This window comes from Symphalangus syndactylus, chromosome 18 (genome assembly GCF_028878055.3).
Source record: "Symphalangus syndactylus isolate Jambi chromosome 18, NHGRI_mSymSyn1-v2.1_pri, whole genome shotgun sequence".
NCBI classification, from domain to species: domain Eukaryota; kingdom Metazoa; phylum Chordata; class Mammalia; order Primates; family Hylobatidae; genus Symphalangus; species Symphalangus syndactylus.
In genome coordinates, this window is record NC_072440.2 from 21,555,874 (window position 1) to 21,575,981 (window position 20,108).

General features: G+C 57.0%; 2 protein-coding genes and 2 long non-coding RNA genes across 10 annotated transcripts in view; 2 read left to right on the forward strand and 2 right to left on the reverse strand.

Annotated features, from left to right (window-relative positions):
• Window positions 1-12,648, forward strand: part of BAIAP2L2 (BAR/IMD domain containing adaptor protein 2 like 2) — a 32,378-nt gene extending 19,730 nt beyond the window's left edge. Inside the window, exons 8-14 of one of the 2 annotated variants that reach the window (XM_055251777.2) lie at window positions 7,377-7,529; window positions 7,832-7,967; window positions 8,099-8,315; window positions 9,782-9,922; window positions 10,586-10,793; window positions 11,299-11,345; window positions 11,964-12,644. In XM_055251777.2, coding sequence (XP_055107752.2) covers window positions 7,377-7,529; window positions 7,832-7,967; window positions 8,099-8,315; window positions 9,782-9,922; window positions 10,586-10,793; window positions 11,299-11,345; window positions 11,964-12,039 — 978 coding nt within the window. In that variant the 3' untranslated portion in view covers window positions 12,040-12,644. Of the gene's footprint in view, window positions 1-7,376; window positions 7,530-7,831; window positions 7,968-8,098; window positions 8,316-9,781; window positions 9,923-10,585; window positions 10,794-11,298; window positions 11,346-11,963 lie in introns of both variants that reach the window. The other variant, XM_055251778.2, reaches the window with a different exon arrangement.
• LOC134733500 (uncharacterized) lies at window positions 2,087-7,381 on the reverse strand. Its single transcript, XR_010117043.1, has 2 exons — window positions 7,113-7,381; window positions 2,087-3,210 (listed from the first exon to the last, which is right to left on the reverse strand). It is a non-coding gene; the product is annotated as an uncharacterized lncRNA (long non-coding RNA).
• On the reverse strand, window positions 8,259-15,318 carry LOC129467362 (uncharacterized). Of its 2 annotated transcripts, none has more exons than XR_010117042.1 (4): window positions 14,988-15,318; window positions 14,154-14,275; window positions 9,457-9,581; window positions 8,259-8,878 (listed from the first exon to the last, which is right to left on the reverse strand). It is a non-coding gene; the product is annotated as an uncharacterized lncRNA (long non-coding RNA). The 2 variants fall into 2 exon arrangements; XR_008652370.2 differs by having other exon boundaries at window positions 9,429-9,581.
• SLC16A8 (solute carrier family 16 member 8) lies at window positions 13,981-19,221 on the forward strand. Of its 5 annotated transcripts, none has more exons than XM_063623074.1 (5): window positions 13,981-14,299; window positions 14,460-14,681; window positions 15,312-15,455; window positions 15,665-16,504; window positions 18,654-19,221. In XM_063623074.1, exons 2-5 carry the CDS (start codon window positions 14,468-14,470, stop codon window positions 18,968-18,970), a joined length of 1,515 nt encoding a protein of 504 aa, XP_063479144.1. In that variant the 5' UTR covers window positions 13,981-14,299; window positions 14,460-14,467; the 3' UTR covers window positions 18,971-19,221. The 5 variants fall into 5 exon arrangements, with proteins under 5 accessions (XP_063479144.1, XP_055107756.1, XP_055107758.1 ...); XM_055251781.2 differs by having other exon boundaries at window positions 14,180-14,299; window positions 14,414-14,681; window positions 18,654-19,218; XM_055251783.2 differs by having other exon boundaries at window positions 14,257-14,354; window positions 18,654-19,218.
• The last annotated feature ends 887 nt before the right edge of the window (window positions 19,222-20,108 follow it).

Genomic DNA, 20,108 nt, shown 5'->3' on the forward strand with positions numbered 1-20,108 from the left:
TTCTCATAGAAAAGGAATTCAGCCCATTCCCATTTAACATAATAATGAATATACCTGGGTTTTATTCCTTTTAGATAACTTGAGCTAACTGTATTTACTTTGTCATTTCCTCTCTTTCTCCCATGCTATTTCTTGTCAGTTTGGTTGAGTTATTATACTATACATTCCCCCTTTCCCTTTATTAATTTAGAAATTGCACTATTTTTTTCTCTCTACCTGTGGTGACCTCACTTTGTGACTTTCATAATCACATATATATCCACCTATTATCTTTTCCAAAAATGCCAACTTCACCCTACTACAGACACACACTGTTCAGTCCATTGCTCCCCCAATTCATAAGATGAGACCTTGATTTAAAGCTTTCCGCAAAAATTAGGCTGGGCGTGGTGGCTCACACCAGTAACCCCAACACTTTGGGAGCCTGAGGTGGGTGGATCGCTTGAGGTCAGGAGTTCGAGACCAGCCTGGCCAACATGGCGAAACCCCGTTTCTACTAAAAATACAAAAATTAGCTGGGCGTGGTGGCAGGCACTTGTAATCCCAGCTACTCAGGAGGCTGAGGCAGGAGCATCGCTTGAACCTGGGGGGCAGAGGTTGTAGTGAGCCAAAATCAAGCCACTGCACTCCAGCCGGGGTGACAGAGCGAGACTAAGTCTCAAAAAAAAAAAGATGAGATAACACCTTAAGAAGTATTTTCCTGCCCTCCAACTATTCTGAGGTGGGGCCTTTGGAAAGCTTTTACTCTTCTCTTCATCCTTCCCATCCTCCACTTCTTGGTTTTGCCAAGATACTTTAGGACTTAGTTTCAGACCTCACTAGTCATCTCTGCAGCATGACCCTTGTATTTTGATAAACTAATTTTAGTTGTGTGTGTATGTATTTATTTATTTTGAGACGGAGTCTTGCTCTGTTGCCCAGGCTGGAGTGTAGTGGCGCAATCTCAGCTCCCTGCAACCTCCACCTCCCAGGTTCAAGTGATTCTCCTGCCTCAGCCTCCCAAGTAGCTGGGATTACAGGCACACGCCACCACACCCAGCTAATTTTTGTACTTTTAGTAGAGATGGGGTTTCACCATGTTGGCCAGGGTGGTCTCAAACTCCTGATCTCAAGTGATCCTCCTGCCTTGGCCTCCCAAAGTGCTGGGATTACAGGTGTGAGCCACCGTGCCTGGCCTCAACAATTAGTTTTTAAGCCCAGATGATGTGCCCAGGCCCTGGCCCTATTTGACATCTGAGAGTGAGTCCCCGACCCATCCACCCACTAGGCCTCTCTTTTCTGACACCACCCACTCCTCCCCCAGCCTCACTGCTCTTTCCATCACCTTCTAATTCTTCACATTCTTGCTTAGTTTCCCTGTGCCCTGGCTGCAAATTCCAGCAAATGATTCCATCTCTTTGGGCTTCATTTTCTTGTCTGATTAAGGAGGGGACTAATTCCCACCTCACAAGGCAGGCACAGTGGCAGAGCCTGGCGGTGAAGGCACCTCGTAAATCTGATTCCACTCCTGCCCTCTCCACCAAAGGTGAAAACAAAAGCCATCATCTGGAGGCCTGCCTGCTTGCAGTCAGCTGGCCCTGCAGCCTCGCCTGGCTCAGGGTTCTTTTCTTGTTTTTTTTTTTTTTTTTTTTTTTTTTTGAGATGGAGTCATCTTGGCTCACTGCAACCTCCATCTTCCAGGTTCAAGTGGTTCTCCTGCCTCAGCCTCCCAAGTGCTGGGATTACAGGTGTGCATCACCATGCCCAGCTAATTTTTGTATTTTTAGTAGAGACAGGAGTTCATCATGTTGGCCAGGCTGGTCTCGAACTCCTGACCTCAGGTGATCCACCCGCCTCGGCCTCCCAAAGTGCTGGGATTACAGGCGTGAGGCACTGCGCCTGGTCCTGGCTCGGGGTTCTTATCCCTCCCAGGCCCTCCCTGAGTCTCTGGATCTGAACCCAGGGGGCCCAGGGGTACATGACTGGATCCAGAGACCCAGATTTCGGCTCAGGCTCTCATCTGCCCACTGTCACCGCCTCACCCAGCCCCAGGCTCAGCCTTCTCGTCCCCTACTATCCCACAAAAGGTCAGCCAGGGAGAAACAACTTCCTCTTTTGAAAAACAGTTTTATTGAGATATAATTCACATACGATTCACCCATTTACAGAGTACACTTTCTGGTTTGTAGTATATTCACAGAGTTGTGCATCCATCACCACAATCAAGCTTAAAATATTTCCAATACCCTCCACCACAGTAACCCAGTACCTCAGCTGGGCGCGGTGGTTCACACCTGTAATCCCAGCACTTTGGAAGGCCGAGGCAGGTGGATCACCTGAGGACAGGAGTTGGAGGCCACCCTGACCAACATGGTGAAACCCCGTCTCTACTAAAAATACAAACGTTAGCCAAGCGTGGTGGTACATGCCTATAATCCCAGCTACATGGGAGGCTGAGGCAGGAGAATTGCTTGAACCCAGGAGGTGGAGGTTGCAGTGAGCCAAGATTGCACCACTGCACTCCAGCCTGGACAAGAGTGAAATTCCATCTCAAAAAAAAAAAAAAAAATACAAACCAGTACCCCTTAACTGTCATTCCCAATCCTCCCACTCCCCCAGCCCTAGGCCACCAGGAATCTACTTTCTGTCTCAATACATTTGCCCATTCTGGACATTTCATATAAATAGAATCATACAATATGTGCTCTTTTGCGACTGGCTTCCTTTTCATTGCTGGATAATATTCCATTGCTTGGATAGACCACATTGTATTTACTCGTTTACTCGATGTGTTTACTCAGATGTCAGCTGATGCACGCCTGGTTGCTTCCACTTTTTGGCTGTCGTGACCAATGCTGCTCTGAGTATCCATGTATGAGTCTTCATGTGGACATGTTTTCATCTCTCTTGGGTATATAAGAGTAGAATTGTGGGGCCATATGGTAACTCTATGTTTAACTGTTTGTGGAACTTCCAGACCCTTTTCCCGAGTGTTTCCATGTCTATCAGCAGTTTATGAGGGCTCCAGTTGTTTCACGTCCTCGCTACTATTTGTTACTGTCTTTTTGATAATAGCCATCCTAGCAGGTGTGAAGCGGTAGCTCATTGCGATATTGATTTCCGGTTCCCAGATGGCTACTGATGTTAAACATGTTTTCCTGTGCTTCTTAGCTATTTATAGATCTTCTTTGGAAGGAAACTCTTTTTCACCTGGGTTAAACTCCTTTTTGCCTGTAAATAGTTAACCATCAACATTAAGAGAAGAGCTGACCCCCTCCTTGACTGCCTCCTGGTGGGTGAGGGTCCCTCGGGAGGGAGCTGTGGGTTGAACAGGCAGATTTTCCCCTATGCATGGTGTGTTAGTCCGTTGTGCATTGCTATAAAGGAATACCTGAGGCTGGGTAATTTATTTTAAAAGAGGCTTATTTGGCCTTCAGTTCTGCAGGCTGTACAAGAAGTGCATTGCCCGCATCTGCTCCTGGTGAAGCCTCTAGAAGCTTACAATCGTGGCAGAAGGCAAAGGGGAAGTTCATATCACATGGCCAGAGAGGGATCCAGTGGGGTGCCACACTCTTTCTTTTTTCTTTTTATTTTAAGATGAAGTTTTGCTCTTGTCACTCAGGCTGGAGTGCAATGGCATGATCTCAGCTCACTGCAACCTCCACCTCCTGGGTTCAAACGATTCTCCTGCCTCAGCCTTCTGAGTAGCTGGGATTACAGGCATGCACCACCATGCCCTGCTAATTTTTGTATTTTTAGTAGGGACGGAGTTTCACCATGTTGGACAGGCTGGTCTTGAACTCCTGACCTCAGGTGATCCACCCACCTCGGCCTCCCAAAGTGCTGGGATTAAGGTGTGAGCCACCGCGCCCAGCCACTACAATCTTTTAAACAAGGAGATCTTGCATGAACTCATACCACTCATTACCGTGGGGTACAGCACCAAGCCATTTATGAGGGAGCTGCCCCCATGACCCACCACCTCCCACTAGGTCCCACCTCCAACACTGGGGGGTCATATTTCAAGATGAGATTTAGAGAGGACAAATATCCAAACCATATCACATAGGGAGCAAGTAACATGTTGTCTGACCCAGCTGGACTTTAGAACATCCAAGATCTAACTCCTAAGATAGCTAAGCATATATATTTACTTCTTCTATTTATAAGTAGAAGGCACATTTAGGGCTGGGCGTGGTGGCTCATGTCTGTAATCCCAGCACTTTGGGAGGTCGAGGTGGGTGGATCACCTGAGGTCAGGAGTTCAAGACCAGCCTGGCCAACATGGTGAAACCCCATCTCTACTAAAAATACAAAAATTAGCCAGGAATGGTGGTGGATGCCTGTAATCTCAGCTACTCGGGAGGCTGAGGCATGAGAATGGCTTGAACCCAGGAGGCAGAGGTTGCAGTGAGCCGAGATTGCGCCACTGCACTCCAGCTTGGGCAACAGAGCAAGGCTCTCTCTCAAAAAAAAAAAAAAAAAAAAAAAGAAGGCACCTTTAGAATAAGATTTAAAGAACTCTAGGTGCCTGGGCATGGTAAATTGTCTTTCTTATTCATCTTCACTAATTAGTCTTTGCTTAGTCCAAGTCTAGTCAGTAACGTGCCTTCCCACCTCATCCTTAGCTTCTCTGGTTTACTGCAGCTGTGCAAATGCATCTCCAGGATAAATTCCTAGAAGTGGAATTGCTAAGCCCCAGAATATAGTCATTGGTTGCACCAGTTTACACTTCCATCAGTGACGTATGAATTTCTGTGCTTCCCCACCCCTTGACAACAGTGTATGAGCAAACTTTCTGATCTTGGCTAATTAGAAAGGTAAAAATGGTATCTCAGTGTGGCTTTACCTCATACTTGTCTTAAACGCGAGCTTGACGTCTTTTCATGTTTCAAAGCCATTGGATTTTCTGTGCTGTGACATGCCAGTGTCTTTTCATCCACTTATTAATTTGTAGGAGCTCTTGATATGTTACTGAAACCAGCTTTTTCTTGGTGATGAGTTGCAAATACGATAGGCAGTTTGCCATTTATCATTTGCCTGTGTTATGATTGGTTTTGCTATAGAAAAACATTTTTATTTAGTAAAATGTATCAGTCTTTTCGAGTTTATGTGTTTGGTGTCATACTTAGAATGGCTTTTTCACTTCGTAAATATATATATATATATATATATATATATATATATATATATATATATGTATTTTTGAGACGGAGTCTCACTCTGTCACCCAGGCTGGAGTGCAGTGGCCTGATCTCGGCTCACTGCAAGCTCCGCCTCCCGGGTTTGCGCCATTCTCCTGCCTCAGCCTCCTGAGTAGCTGGGACTACAGGCACCCGCCACCGCGCCCGGCTAATTTTTTGTATTTTTAGTAGAGACAGGGTTTCGCCGTGTTAGCCAGGATGGTCTCGATCTCCTGACCTCGTGATCTGCCCACCTTGGCCTCCCAAAGTGCTGGGATTACAGGCGTGAGCCACCGTGCCCGGCTCGTAAATATATTTTTAAAATTTTTCCCATGGCCTCTTTGATGGTTTTGAAACCGTATGCAGTGTTTCTTCTCACCCACCATTTATTTTAATTTCTGTGGTACATAGTAGGTGTATATATTTATGGGGTACATGAGGTGTTTTGATACAGGCATGCAATGTGTAATCATGACATGCTGGAGAATGGGTATCCATCCCCTCAAGCATTTATCCTTCGTGTTACAAACAATCCAATGATACTCTTTCAAACCCCTTTTAAAATATGACATGTGGCCGGGTGCAGTGGCTCACACCTGTAATCCCAGCACTTTGGGAGGCTAAGGCAGGTGGATCACGAGTTGAGGACTTCGAGACCAGCCTGGCCTATATGGTGAAACCCTGTCTCTACAAAAATTAGCCAGGAGTGGTGGCGCACGCCTATAGTCCCAGTTACTTGGGAAGCTGAGGCAGAATAATCACTTGAACCCGGGAGGCAGAGGTTGCAGTGAGCCAAGATTGTGCCACTGCACTCCAGCCTGGGCAACACAACGAGACTCTGTCTCAACAACAACAAGAAAGATATGCAGAACCTAATGCTGTCACTTTGCTTATGCCTCTGAAACTTCTGCACAAGGGCCTTCGGGTTTTATCTTTGTGCTATTCTGCTAATTAGTTACTGCAGGGAAACAGAGGGGCTGTCCACTTAGTGACCAGCTAGACTAGTTGCTCCAGTGATGGGAGGCACCAAGCCTTCCCATTATTGCTGCCTGAGTTTGACATGAGATTTTCAGTTATGGGGTCAGGTTCAAGGCAGAAGTCATTGAAAGGTGTAGTCATAGTGGGCATCTTAAAGGACAGACCGACACAGACCCCTTCAACGCTTACTGAATGTGAGACCTTGAGCCAGTCACTTAACTTCTCTGACCCTCAGTATCTTCTTTTATGAACTGGAGATAATAACTGCACCTACCACCCAGGGCTATTGCAAGAATCAAGTAAGATAATGCAGATAAAGCATTTAAAGCAGGGCCTGGTAAGGAGTCACTGCTCGACAAAGGGAGCTTTTCTTAAGGTGACCGTCTTGAACTAGGCCTTGAGGAACAGGGATGTTTGAAAAGAAGAGGGAGAGATCTTTATGGCTGGAGAATGCGGCATTCTGATTGTACCTGAGATTTAATTATGACTGAGTGACAACACAGAAAGGTCAGTGCCATTGAAAGTTTTAGGCCACGCGCGGTGGCTCACGCCTGTAGTCCCAGCACTTTGGGAGTCCGAGGGCAGGCAGATCACCTGAGGTCAGGAGTTTGAGACCAGCCTGGCCAACATGGTGAAACCCCGTCTCTACTAAAAATACAAAAATTAGCCGGGCATGGTGGCGCCTGCCTGTAATCCCAGCTACTCGAGAGGCTGAGGCAGGAGAATCGCTTGAACCCAGGAGGCGGAGAGTGCCGTGAGCCGAGATCGCGCCACTGCACTCCAGCCTGGGCGACAGAGCCAGACTCCGTCTAAAAAAAAAAAAAAAAAAAATGCATTTTCCAGAGTGTTACAAGGTAAGTAATGGGACTGGGTTCTTTGGTCGTAGTTTCTATCTAAGCGCCATTCCTGAGCCTATCGCTGCAGGAAGGAGAATGGGGTGATTGAGTGGCCGGGCCTGGGTGCCACCCCTACCCCTGAAGCTGGGCGGTGAGGACAGCCCCGCTCAAAGCGCACACATTGACGGGGGAAGTGGGGGACAGAGGAAGCTCTTCGTGGAAAATGGAGGCGCCGGGTGCGGGTTGGACGGTGAGCTGGCTTCTGGCTCCTTCTGGCTAGAAAATCCGGTCGTCCCGAGCTGGTAGGGCCTCAGCTCTCAGGTCGAGGGTGCCATTTTGGGTCCCCAGGATTCAGGGAGCCGCCCGGACCTGGCTGACCCCCGTGTCCCCACCCGGCCAGGCTCGGGGGATGCTCCAGAACCGCGTGCTGCTGTGGAAGGAGCAGTCTGAGGCCAGCCGCAGCCCGTCGCGCGCCCACTCCCCCGGCCTGCTTGGCCCCGCGCTGGGGCCGCCCTACCCCTCGGGCCGCCTGACGCCCACCCGCCTGGACATGGTGAGGCCCTGGGCGCCCCCGCCGCCGTTCGCGCCCCCGCCGCCCCCCGCGGGGCCCTGGGGCCTCAGGCCCCCAGCCTGGAGCCTCCTGCCCCCCAGGCTCCCGCTCTACGCCGCACCTCCCGGCCTGCCCTTCCGCCCCGGCGCGTTCTCGGCGCCGCCCGCCTTCTCCGCGCCCCCGTGGTGGCCCGGCCGCCGCCCCCAGAACCCCTACGCCGACGCCTGGGACTGGGGGTGGGGGCTGGACTAGGGCGCGGCCCCCGCCCCCCCCGCCCCACCCTCCCCTGCCCATCTCCCCCGCAGCCCCCGAGGCCCCTGGGAGAGTTCAGCTCCCCCCGCAGCCGGCACGGCTCCGGCTCCTACGGCCCCGAGCCCGACACGAGGCCCGCGTCCCAGCTGGAGCCAGACCGTCGCTCCCTGCCCCGCACGCCGTCGGCCTGTGAGTGCCCCCGCCCCGGGGCGGCAGGAGGGCCGGGAGAGGCGCGGGGGTGGGGCTGCCGCAGGAGGGATCGAGGGCAGACGCTAGGGAGAACTTCCTGTCCACGTGCCGCCGCGCTCTCCCGCCCGCAGCCTCGCTCTACAGCGGCAGCGCCCAAAGCTCGCGCTCCAACTCCTTTGGCGAGCGCCCGGGCGGCGGCGGGGGCGCCAGGAGGGTCCGCGCCCTGGTCTCCCACTCGGAGGGCGCCAACCACACGCTGCTGCGCTTCTCCGCCGGGGACGTGGTGGAGGTGCTGGTGCCCGAGGCCCAGAACGGCTGGCTCTACGGCAAGCTGGAGGGCTCGTCCGCGTGAGTGGGAGCCTTGGAGGGGCCGGGGGTGGGTTAAGAAGAAGGCCCTGGGGGCCGGGAACCCGGGGACCTGCCGGACTGAGGCTTCCCTGGCCTCCCCCGGGGGCCTCGGACAATGCTTCTGTCCTCCAGGCCCCCACACCCTGCCTCAGTTTCCTCATTCATTCAGTGGGAGTAGGAAGAGCCGCCTTAACAAGTTCAGGAGGACGGCCCTTGAGAGCGGGCAGAGGATGGGGGATGGGCAGGTTCTTCCAAAAGTGTGGAAATGGCAGAAATCCTATTGCTTGAGCACCTACTGTGTGCCTGCCTCTGGGAGGAGGCTGCGTCCGCTCTGCAGTCAGCCCTGGAACTCTGATGCAGGGGACTGGGCTGGGAGTAGGGGCTTAAATGTGCTCACCTCTTTGCAGTCACGCTCGGTGGAAATCCTCAAAGCACCTAAACCCTGCTGTTTTGACACTTGGCGTGGAGGAGGAGTTGGGGAGTTTCATACAGTGAGGTCGCCAGAAAGCGTGGAGGACAGCAGGGCTGGCAGCTAGCAGAGGGAATGGACAGGCACCACTGTCCTGCAGGGGGAAACGGGGCAGATGGGGCTGACTGGAGCCAGGCAGTGCCCCCTCGGGGCTTCATGAGCAGGGTAGTGTACGGTGCCCACCCCTGCTGCAGGAGAGAAGTGCAGGATGAATGCGTGCACGGGCAGAGCGGAGGGTGGCTGCCCGCACCAGCCCACGGATGGATGAGTGGTCTTGTGCTTAGTGGATGGTGGACAGGCGGATGGGTGGACCAGGGGATGGGCGTGTGGGTAGGTGGAGGTCTGTGTGTGCAAGTGGATGGGCATAAATGGGGGGTCACTGACTGGGTGGTTAGGGACATGGGAGGATGCAAAGATGTGGTGGACAGACACTGATGGGTGATTGGAGAGGTGTGAGTGGTGAGGGGATGGATTCGTGGCTACACAGGGGATGGAGTATAGATAGACAGGTGAGTGGGGGATAGATGATGTGTGGAGGGACTCATAGGCACGAAGGTCCATAGCTGGGTGGGTGACCACAGGGACAGGAACGGAAGGGGGTCACTGGGGAGAGAGATGACTGAGAACGCCAACGACAGGGACACCCGCTGCTGGAGTGCCTGCTTCACAGACCCACAGCAGAAGACGGTGTGCTGCAGATGCCTTGGGGACCTGAAGATAGAACCTTCCAGGCCGAAGCTGTCACACCCTCCTGGGATGTTCTGGGAAGGTCATTAGCCATCCTCGACTCACATAGCCTGTTAGGGAAAAGCATAGCGTGTTTCATCATCAGTAGGCACTTGCAGGTGAAAACAGAAGTAAACATACGGAATTGATTCTCCTCTGTCAATTCGAGGTGAAGTAGCTTCCAGTGACCCTGAGGGGAGGATGTCTTCTTTTGGTCATTGTCCCCGGGCCTGGCTTCTTTTGGTCATTGTCCTCTGCTTCTGCCCCACAGGAGCGGCTGGTTCCCCGAGGCCTACGTGAAGGCTCTGGAGGAGGGGCCCGTGAATCCCATGACCCCTGTGACCCCCATGACCTCCATGTCCCCCATGACACCCATGATGCCCATGAACCCCGGGAACGAGCTGCCTTCCAGGTACCTGAGTCATCAGGGGTGGGGCGGGGGTGAGGACTCCGGCAAGGGTGTCACTGCCCAGTGGAGAGGATCTGCAAGGTGCAGGCTTGTTTTTTTGTTTTTGTTTGTTTGGTTTTTTTTGAGACGGAGTCTCACCCTGTCACCCAGGCTGGAGTGCAGTGGTGCCATCTCAGCTCACTGCAACCTCTGCCTCCTGCGTTCAAGCGATTCTCCTGCCTGAGCCTCCTGAGTAGCTGGGATTACAGGCGCACACTACCACACCTGGCTACTTTTTGTATTTTCAGTAGAGACGGTTTCACTATGTTGGCCAGGCTGGTCTTGAACTCCTGACCTCAGGTGATCCACCCACCTCGGCCTCCCAAAGTGCTGGGATTACAGGCTTGAGTCACTGCACCAGGTGGCAAGGTGCAGTCTTGAGTGGGCCCAGCCCCCTTCAGCCCCTGCAGAACCACCAGCCCTGAGCCCCTCTCTCTGCCCTGAAGGTCACTGCATCCATCCCTCTGCCTCCTCTCAGGACCTCCCTCCAGTCAACAGTCTCCTTTCACGCAGGTGTGGGGAGGAAGCTGTCGGATGCCTCCTCCCTAAGGTGCCCCAGCTACTGACAGGACAAGGGATTGGACAGGCCCCAACCCCCTTCCTTCCCCCTCCTTTCTCTGGACTTAGGTCCTACCCACTCCGGGGCAGCCACAGCCTCAATGACCTCCTGGACCGGCCGGGCAACTCCACAGCACCCTCGGAGTACTGGGATGGCCAGTCCCGCTCCCGCACCCCAAGCCGGGTGCCAAGCCGTGCCCCCAGCCCTGCACCTCCGCCCTTGCCCAGCAGCTGCCGCAGCAGCATGGGCAGCACAGCAGTTGCCACTGACGTCAAGGTGAGCCCTCGCCCGCCCTCTCTTGGGGCCTCCAGCGGGCAGGGAGGCAGGAGAGCAGGGATCCCAAGGCTCTGTCACCAGCTGTCTGGCAGGGGACCCGCCCACCCGGCCTCAGTCTGTTCCTCAGTGCAGGGAGGGGTGGTGTGAGGCTGAGTCTGGGCTGAAGGGGAAGACCAGGGTCCCGGGGCAGAGTGTGGCCTGGGGCTGGCCAGTAGGACAGGGCTGGGGGAGGCCAGGGAGAGCATCTCTGCATGGAACCACCCTGGTCTTATCATGGGAGGTGGTTAGTCCTCGGAGGTGGTGCTCTGGCCCAGGGGTTTCTCACTTCTGCAACCCACAGAATTCTGGGCTTCAGAACCTCAGGGTCTCATTTCCCAGGAGCCTGGCATGGCAGGGGCTCTCTGGCCCAGTGCTCTGCCCTCAGGCATGGGGAGAGGGAGGGGAGGAGCAAGGGATTGCTTGCCCCTCTCTCCACCAAACCAGCCCTTCCCCACCCCCACTGCAGAAACTGATGTCCTCAGAGCAGTACCCGCCACAGGAGCTCTTCCCGAGGTGAGTCCTCAAATGGGGGCCCAAACAGTGAGGAGGGTGGCAGGCGCGGCAGCACACACTTGTAATCCCAGCTACTAGGGAGACTGGGGCGGGAGGATCTCTTGATTCCAACAGTTCAACATCAGCTTGGGCAACACTGTGAGACCCTATCTCTTTTTTTATTTTTATTTTTTTTTTTTGAGACGGAGTCTCGCTCTGTCGCCCAGGCTGGAGTGCAGTGGCGTGATCTTGGCTCACTGCAAGCTCCACCTCCCGGGTTCACGCCATTCTCCTGCCTCAGCCTCTCCGAGTAGCTGGGACTACAGGCGCCAGCCACCACGCCCGGCTAATTTTTTTATATTTTTAGTAGAGACGGGGTTTCACCGTGGTCTCGATCTCCTGATCTCATGATCCGCCCGCCTCGGCCTCCCAAAGTGCTGGGATTACAAGCGTGAGCCACCGCACCCGGCCGAGACCCTATCTCTTAAAAGAAAAAAAAAAAGATGAAGTGGAGCAAGGAGTGGATGGAGACCAACTAGGGGCAGGAGGCAGGACCCAGCTCAGTTGCCCAGCTGCCTTCCTGAGCCACGGCCAGGTGGGGATCATCTGCCCTTCTCACCCCATCCTCTCCTCCTACAGGGGCACAAATCCTTTTGCAACCGTCAAGCTTCGTCCCACTATCACCAATGACCGCTCAGCACCCCTCATCCGCTGAGGCAGGGTCCGAGGTCGTACCCCCCAGCGCACCTGCCCAGGGACTGTTCAGAGCTGGCAGTGGCAGTGACAGCAGCAACAGCAGCGGATCCGAGAAGCGGGGCCCTGAGACCGGGGGTGGCTGTCCTTCCCCAGACCACCCCGGCAGCCTGAGCAGCTCCAAAGCACTGGCTTGGGGTCAGAGACCTTCAAAGTAAAGCAGGGCGGAATAGGGGGACAGGACAATTTCTCCCCCTCCAGGGGCTCCAGGACTCTCCCTGGGGGGCCCAACTCTTGCCCCATAACCTCTTTCCCCCTTTTCTGCCCCCGTGGGGAGGAGCCCCTTGTACCTGCTCCGTGCCCAACACATGCCCTCTCTGTACGTCTTTTGTAAATGATGAGAAATAAAGGAAGTGGACGCAAAGTGACGCGGCAGCAGGATTAGTGGTGTCTTATTTGGGGGGACAGGGCAGGGGGTAAGGGATAGAGACTCCCCCATTGGAGAATGGGGTCTAGGGGGTACTGAGGTCCTGGCTGTTCCCCAGGAAGCCATCTCACTCCCAGCCCCTCGTTTGGAGAACTCTAGGGCTGCCCCAAAGCCCTCGTGCTGCTGCCCCAAAGCCTTCGTGCTGCAGCCCCCATCTCCACCTGCTCTCATTTCGACGTGTGGGTTTCCTAGGAAGTGGCGGCTGCCTGGGTCAGGGGAGAGGTGGCAGTGGCCAAGGGCTGGGACCACCAGCAAGCTGCCCTCAGGCAGCCTGGACACAGCACCCTTTGTTCTGGTCCCTCCCCACCCCCACATTCCCAGGCACAGGCGTGGATTAGCTTCATTCTAGAGAAAGCTGCCAGCCCCTCCTGGAATGTGGCCTGGGGCGGGGGCAGATGAGGCACTGAGGTGATTAGAACCGTTGGGGTCTCTTCAGGGCAGGGCTGTGCCTCCAGCACCAGACTAGGACCCCCTGGGCAGGGTCTCTGTGTCTGCCACCCCAGGCTCCAGGAGGCGGAGGGATTCTCTTCCTCCCTCCTGGACTGGCTTGGGACAGGGAGCCCACCGTGGAGGCCCAGCCTGGCCTGGGGCTCCCAGTCTCTTCTCCCCTCCTGGACAAAAGCCTCTTAGCAGGGGTGAGGTGTGGTGGGGGCACACACTCTAAGCTCCAGGCCTGGGGGAGGAAGCGTCAGGCGGGAGTCGGCCAGAGGCTCAGCCCAGGCTGGTGGGAAGCTGGGGTGTCTGGCAGCCCCCATCCGGGTAAGCTTCACCGGGAGCTGCGACGGCGGCCCCTCCCTGCAGGCCTCAGGAGATGTGAGGCTGGACCCCCAAACCCACGAGGCAGGCTCAGGTGAGTGCGATGTGAGGGCTGCCTGGGATCACCCTCCTGTCTCCACCTTCAAGTGGCTGCCCCTGTGACAAGAGGACAACAGGCAGGAAAAGCCACAACCTGGTCCTAGTGGAGGAGGGGCAGAGTCCCGGATACCCTGGGGGTGGTGGCACTGCCCAGCGCCAGGAGGGACACTCCAGGCAGGAGGGGAGGAGGCTATCCCCAGCCCCCGGCTCCTGGTGCACCTGTCTCTGAGTACACCCTCCTCATCTGTTATGGGGGCGCTTGTAGCTGCTGGGAGGGCCCTGGGTGGAGCCCCAGGAATGAGACAGGCTTTGGAGCCATTCTTTGCATACAGACAGTTTGAGGTTTGGAGGGCAGAAGGCCACTCTCCCAGTGCTGCTAAGGTTCCTACCTGTCTGGCAGAAGCCAGAGGCCTGACTCCTCTCCCGCAAGATTCCCAGCTGGCCTGGGGGTGATCAATCACCCATCTTACATCGGAGGAAACCGAGGATGGGAGAAGGGAGGCGACCGGCCCAAGTCAGGGAGGGAATCCATGGCTGAGCTGGGATGCACGGGAACTCAGCTCCCCTGGCTGATATCTGTTGAAAGTGGCTTTTGTCCCCTTAATGTTCTAATGACAATAGTCATTTGTGATCGCTGAGAAACATTAGGAACATGGCGCAAGGCTAAAGCGGAAAGTCACGCACACCGGCCCTTTGCAGCTGGCATCTGCCCCTCTGCTGTTTGTTCTGTTGTCCCGAGACCCTCACGCGTGCGGGGCGACTTTGGTGCTGGACGCCCACCTCCAGGCACATACCTGCTCCACTTCCCGACGCCTTCCACCTGAGGTCCTGACGGGCCAGCAGTGTCCTTCAGAGGGAGCCTGCCGAGGTGCAGAGTCAGGTGGGACCCGTCGTCTTCCCCTCGTCCTTCAGCGCCCTTTGCAGGAGAAGGAGACTTGGGGTGAGAGTCCTACCTCCGTTTCCCCTTTTGGTTCCCAGACCTGAGCCACGCTCACGTGGGTAGCCCTGTGCCTCAGTTTCCCCATGCTTCGTCTCCATCCCCCTCCTTCTCTAGGCTTCTGGCCCAGCCACTCCCTCTTGTCCCTGCCCCCTCCCAACAGAGGCAGCGATGGGCGCTGGCGGCCCCCGGAGGGGCGAGGGCCCCCCAGACGGCGGCTGGGGCTGGGTGGTGCTGGGCGCCTGCTTTGTGGTCACCGGCTTCGCCTACGGCTTCCCCAAAGCCGTGAGCGTCTTCTTCCGCGCGCTCATGCGCGACTTCGGCGCCGGCTACAGCGACACGGCCTGGGTGTCCTCCATCATGCTGGCCATGCTCTACGGCACGGGTCAGTGTCCCCGCCCGGCCCTCCGCCTCCCCGGGACCCCTGGGATCCGGAACCAGGAGACACCCGACCCCCTGAGCATCCCCCTGACCCTCGGGGGCGGCCCCCGAAGTCTCTTCCTGACTGTGGGAACCCTGGCACCAGAAAGAGGGGAAGAGAGTGCGGGAGGGGAACAGCGGCCAGAGGCGGGGCCGGCCCAGGGGGCTGCCCTGCGAGCTCAGAGGGCCCCTTCTAAGACCCACACCCGCCCATTGTAGAGGTGGGAAAGCTGAGATCTACAGAAGCACTCCCCCTCCCCGCAGCCCTGACCTGTAGGTGGGCGGCTTGCTGGAGTTTCCATCCTGGGAGGCGGGGCTGCGGAGGAATCCCAGTCTGTGCCAGGGCGGGACTTGGAGGCTGTGAAGGTTAAAGGGGTGTGGAAGCCCCCGCTCTGCTTGGGGTTTGGGTTCGCAGGATGGGGTGCTCTGGGCCTTGCCCTCGCAGGATGCTGTCTCTTTGGCCTGTCCCCTCCAAGCTGTGTGACCTTGGCCAGACAATGCCCTCCTCTCTGTGTCCCTGAGCCGGAGGTGACCTTATTCCTTAGAGGACTCAAGCCATCCCGGGACCCGGGTGGTGACCCTGCCCTGCCCACAGGCCCTGTGTCCAGCATCCTCGTGACCCGCTTTGGCTGTCGCCCGGTGATGCTGGCGGGTGGGCTGCTGGCTTCCGCGGGCATGATCCTAGCTTCCTTTGCCACGCGCCTCCTGGAGCTCTACCTGACCGCTGGGGTGCTCACAGGTGAGGGCCCCCTGGTCTCCTCCCCGCTGGGTTGGGGGTCGGGGGTTCTTGCTGCAAGATCTGTCCTCGGTTTCCCTATGAGGGACAGTCTTCGAAGTCCCTCGGCTGGGTTCCCGGATCTGCTGGGTTCCCGGGCCTGGCCCCTCCCTCCTGCGGGGGCCAGGGAGGGGCTCTCCGGGGACCCCGGCACAGCGCCGCCTCGCCCGCAGGCCTGGGCCTGGCCCTCAACTTCCAGCCGTCGCTCATCATGCTGGGGCTGTACTTCGAGCGGCGGCGGCCTCTGGCCAACGGGCTGGCGGCGGCGGGCAGCCCGGTGTTCCTGTCCGCGCTGTCGCCGCTCGGCCAGCAGCTGCTGGAGCGCTTCGGCTGGCGCGGCGGCTTCCTGCTGCTCGGCGGGCTCCTGCTGCACTGCTGCGCCTGCGGAGCTGTCATGAGGCCGCCGCCCGGGCCGGGCCCGCGACCGCGCAGGGACAGCGCCGGCGACTGCGCCGGGGACGCTCCGGGCGAGGCGGAGGCTGACGGTGCGGGGCTGCAGCTGCGCGAGGCACCCCCCAGGGCCCGGCCCCGCCGGCGCCTGCTGGACTTGGCAGTGTGCACCGACCGCGCCTTCGCCGTGTACGCCGTCACCAAGTTCCTGATGGCGCTTGGGCTCTTCGTCCCCGCCATCCTGCTGGTGAACTACGCCAAGGACGCGGGCGTGCCCGACACCGACGCCGCCTTCCTGCTGTCCATCGTGGGCTTCGTGGACATCGTGGCGCGGCCGGCGTGCGGCGCCCTGGCGGGCCTGGCGCGTCTGCGACCGCACGTTCCGTATCTGTTCAGCCTGGCCCTGCTGGCCAACGGGCTCACGGACCTGAGCAGCGCGCGCGCGCGCTCCTACGGCGCCCTCGTTGCCTTCTGCGTCGCCTTTGGCCTCTCCTACGGCATGGTGGGCGCGCTGCAGTTCGAGGTGCTCATGGCGGCTGTGGGCGCGCCCCGCTTCCCCAGTGCGCTGGGCCTGGTGTTGCTCGTGGAGGCCGTGGCTGTGCTCATCGGACCGCCCTCTGCCGGTGCGCCCCGAAGAAAGAGGGGGTGGCGAGCCTAGTGCCCCTTAGACCCAGGGAAGCTCCCTCCCCCACGTCTCAGATGGAACTTCCCGGGATGAGGGGAAGGGGCAGCCGGGTGGGTGGACTCCCCTTCATGGCCAGTTAGTCCCTCCTCCAAGCCGGACCGCCCGCTCTGGGTGAGGACAGGAAAGCCGAGGAAGGTGCGGGGAAGAAAGCAACACTGGTAGCTGGTCAGGTCTGCCATCCCAAGCAGTTGGCACAAGGCCGTCTGAAGCGCAGGTGCTTATTCTCATTTTGCAGATGAGGAAACTGAGGCACAAAGCCTTAGCGCAAGTTGCAGCCCCAGAATGGGAGCCTCAGTGTACCCGATGCTAAATGTCCATGCCTTTAGAATGGTGCATCTAGAATGGTGACTGGAACGGGGACAGTATCTTTGGGAAACTGGTGTTGGGGCCAGAAATAGAGTGGGGGTGCTCAGCGGGCAGATGGGGAGGAGAAGCACTGGTGTTTTTCACTGTGCAGATGGCCTGCTGGCACTTGTCACCGTCACCCTTAGGAAGTCATCGTCATGAGGGTGGTCAGGGAAGGCTTCCTGGAAGATCCCCCAGGTGAAGGCACAGCATGGATGGGCAGGGCTTGTTTGGGGGAACAGCGTCCTTATGCAAGCAAGGCAGGAACCAAAATTGGAAAGGTGGGAGTTGGGGACATGAGGGTTTTCCCGGGTTGTCAAGTTATCTTGAAACAGCAGGGAGCCTGCCTTTGAGTCCCAGAGGCCAGAGGGCTGTGAGATGGTGCAGTAACCAGGGAGGACACCTTGCTGGGGCCACAGGCTGCACTGAGATGGGGTGAGCTGCCCGTACTTCCTTCAGGGCTGGGCTAACCGAGTGCCCTCACTGAGCTCTGTCATCCCACCTGACCCAGTAAGAGCGGCAAAGCCCCTGAGCCAGTGTGTGGGCAGCCCACAAAACCAGCCTGCCCAGGCCTCCAGGAACTGTCTTCCATTTCTTGTGTGGATCTGGATGGATCTGATGGGCAGAGGAGGTGCATGGGGTGAGGAGAATGACCTAGAGAGAGGGTGGAGCACACAGACAAACCACACTTTAGGGGGAAATATCTGCAATTAAGAGATTTTCCTGGTCGGGAGTAGTGGCTCACGCATGTAATCTCAACACTTTGGGAGGCTAAGGCCAGAAGTTTGAAACCAGCCGGGGCAACATGGCAAAACCCTGTCTCTACCAAAACAAAACAAAACAAAACAAAACAAAACAAAAATTAGCTAGGTGTGGTGGCATGCACCTCTGGTTCCAGCTACTCAGGAGGCTGAAGTGGATGGCTTGAGCCCAGGAGGTGGAGGTTGCAGTGAGCCAAGATGGCACCACCACATTCCAGCCTGAGTAATAGAGTGAGACCCTATCTCAAAAGAATAAGAAAATTCCTGAAGCCAGGTGCAGTGGTTCACACCTGTAATCCCAGCACTTTGAGAGGCCAAGTCGGGAGGATCCCTTCAGCTCAGGAGTTCAAGACCAGCCTGGGCAACAGAGCAAGACCCCATCTCTAAAAAAAAACATAATAAAAGAGAGACTTTACTGAGGAGTTTGAAAGTAGTATCTACAAGTGATAGAAGCCTTGAGAAATAGAGAAGGAAATGAGTCACTGGCCCACAAGCCCCGCCTGTGCTGATGATGGCTTGGTCTGGGATGCTCATGGGCCTCCTGGGGACTGAGGGGTGGGAGGACTAAGCCAAGCCCCTGAGGACCAGGGCATTTACATGGCAACAGCAAGAGGCGGAGGCCCCCAGGAGGGCAGAGCTAAGCCCAGGGCCCCCTCGCCGCTCCCACCCCAGATGCCCCACTGCCAAGCAAGTCACAGGACACTTGGGCTTGAATGAGAGGGTGGAGGGGATGCCTCACCAAAAGCCACATATCACTTAAGCAATTAAGGTCCAGGGAGAGCAAGTGACATTTTTAAGGTTTCAAATGACAGAATCCACATGGGGTTTCACATCTGTAAAACAGGAATAAAGAGTGGCATGTGTGTGTCACCCATGAGCCTCACCAAGTCAGTGGCACCACCCTTGACCTGAGAGTGCAGGGAAGTGAGGGGAGGACCCCACAGGACCTTACCTCTCCCTCCTCTTCCTCCTCCTCCCCAGGCCGCCTGGTGGATGCGTTGAAGAACTACGAGATCATCTTCTACCTGGCCGGCTCTGAGGTGGCCCTGGCCGGGGTCTTCATGGCTGTCGCCACCAACTGCTGCCTGCGTTGTGCTAAAGCTGCCCCGTCAGGCCCAGGCACTGAGGGCGGAGCCAGTGACACTGAGGACGCTGAGGCTGAAGGGGACTCTGAGCCCCTGCCTGTCGTCGCAGAGGAACCCGGCAACCTGGAGGCCCTGGAGGTGCTCAGCGCCCGGGGCGAGCCCACAGAACCAGAAACAGAGGCGAGGCCAAGGCTGGCTGCCGAGTCTGTGTAACTCAGGGTGCACTGGGTGGGGTGGCCCAGTGACTTGGGAACACAGCTTCTTGTCTCAGAGAGTCTGGTACGCTGGGAGGCTGGTCTGGGGTGGTCACCCCTGGGGTCCACGTCTGGGCTCCAGTTGATCCCCTGGGTGTCTGGGAACTGCCTCCCTCATCTGTGCCCCAAGTTCCGCCAGGCCCTGCCCCATCGCCAGTGAAGCCGCTATGGAGCAACAGGAAACTGTTGATAAAACTCAGCTGAACGACAGAAGGTTCTATTCCTCCACCCAGGCTCCGGCTGCCACCTGAGTTGGGGGTTGGGGTGGCGGGAGGGAGTCTGGGAGGTCTCTCTCCAGGCCCCCTAAGCAGGCTTCTAGGTGGGCAGTGTTGGGAGGAAGCGTCAGAAATGGATGAAGAGACCCATCATTCCCAGGTGTAGAGACACAAGGGGCTGGGTGGGCACAGGGCTCAGGGGCACGGGGCTGGGTGGGCACAGGGCTCAGGGGCACGGGGCTGGGTGGGCACAGTGCCTGGCTCCTGCCCAGCCCCACTGCTCAGAGCTGGCTGCTGAAGGCCCCCTCGCTGGCATCTGCCTTTTCCTGTGGAGGGAACAAGGGGTTGGCAGCAACTAGGGTTCAAGGTTGGGGGCTGCCTGCAGGCGGGGGGGCCGAGCAGTCTGAGAAGACTCACAGGTCCCAGGGTCAGGGTCGGTTTGAATCCCAGCCCGCTGCCTTCTTTGCTCACTGGAGGCTGAGCACACGACTCTGTCCCCTGGGGTCCTGGGGAGGGTGGGAGGTGGGACCAGGCGCTCAGTAACACCATGGGCCCTGCTGCCTTCCATGAGGTGGCCATGCTCCAGAGGGCATCTCTCCCCCTAGAGGATAAACTTGGGTGTCCAGGGCCAGGGGCTTTTGCTGTGGACACTGTGCTGGCAGCCAGGTCACCTGCTGATCCCAGCACCTGCCCTCTCCCCACGGAGCATCCCATGATCTCCCTCACACTTTGACATCTGACCTCCTGCACTTGGATCCAGGTGCACGAATCTGGCAAGACGTGATTTATTCCCTCTACGCATTTATCCTCCTCCCATACATCACCCCTCCTTTCTTTGCCTCCCTCCGAATCATGAGCCTGGTGAACAGGCCCCTGCAGAGG

Bases quoted from the DNA above. Each gene is read 5' to 3' on its own strand.
- SLC16A8 (XM_063623074.1), top strand. From the start codon at position 14,468: ATGGGCGCTGGCGGCCCCCGGAGGGGCGAGGGCCCCCCAGACGGCGGC. The intron at 15,456-15,664 runs GTGAGGGCCCCC...CCTCGCCCGCAG, and splicing joins GACCGCTGGGGTGCTCACAG to GCCTGGGCCTGGCCCTCAAC. The intron at 16,505-18,653 runs GTGCGCCCCGAA...CCTCCTCCCCAG, and splicing joins CATCGGACCGCCCTCTGCCG to GCCGCCTGGTGGATGCGTTG.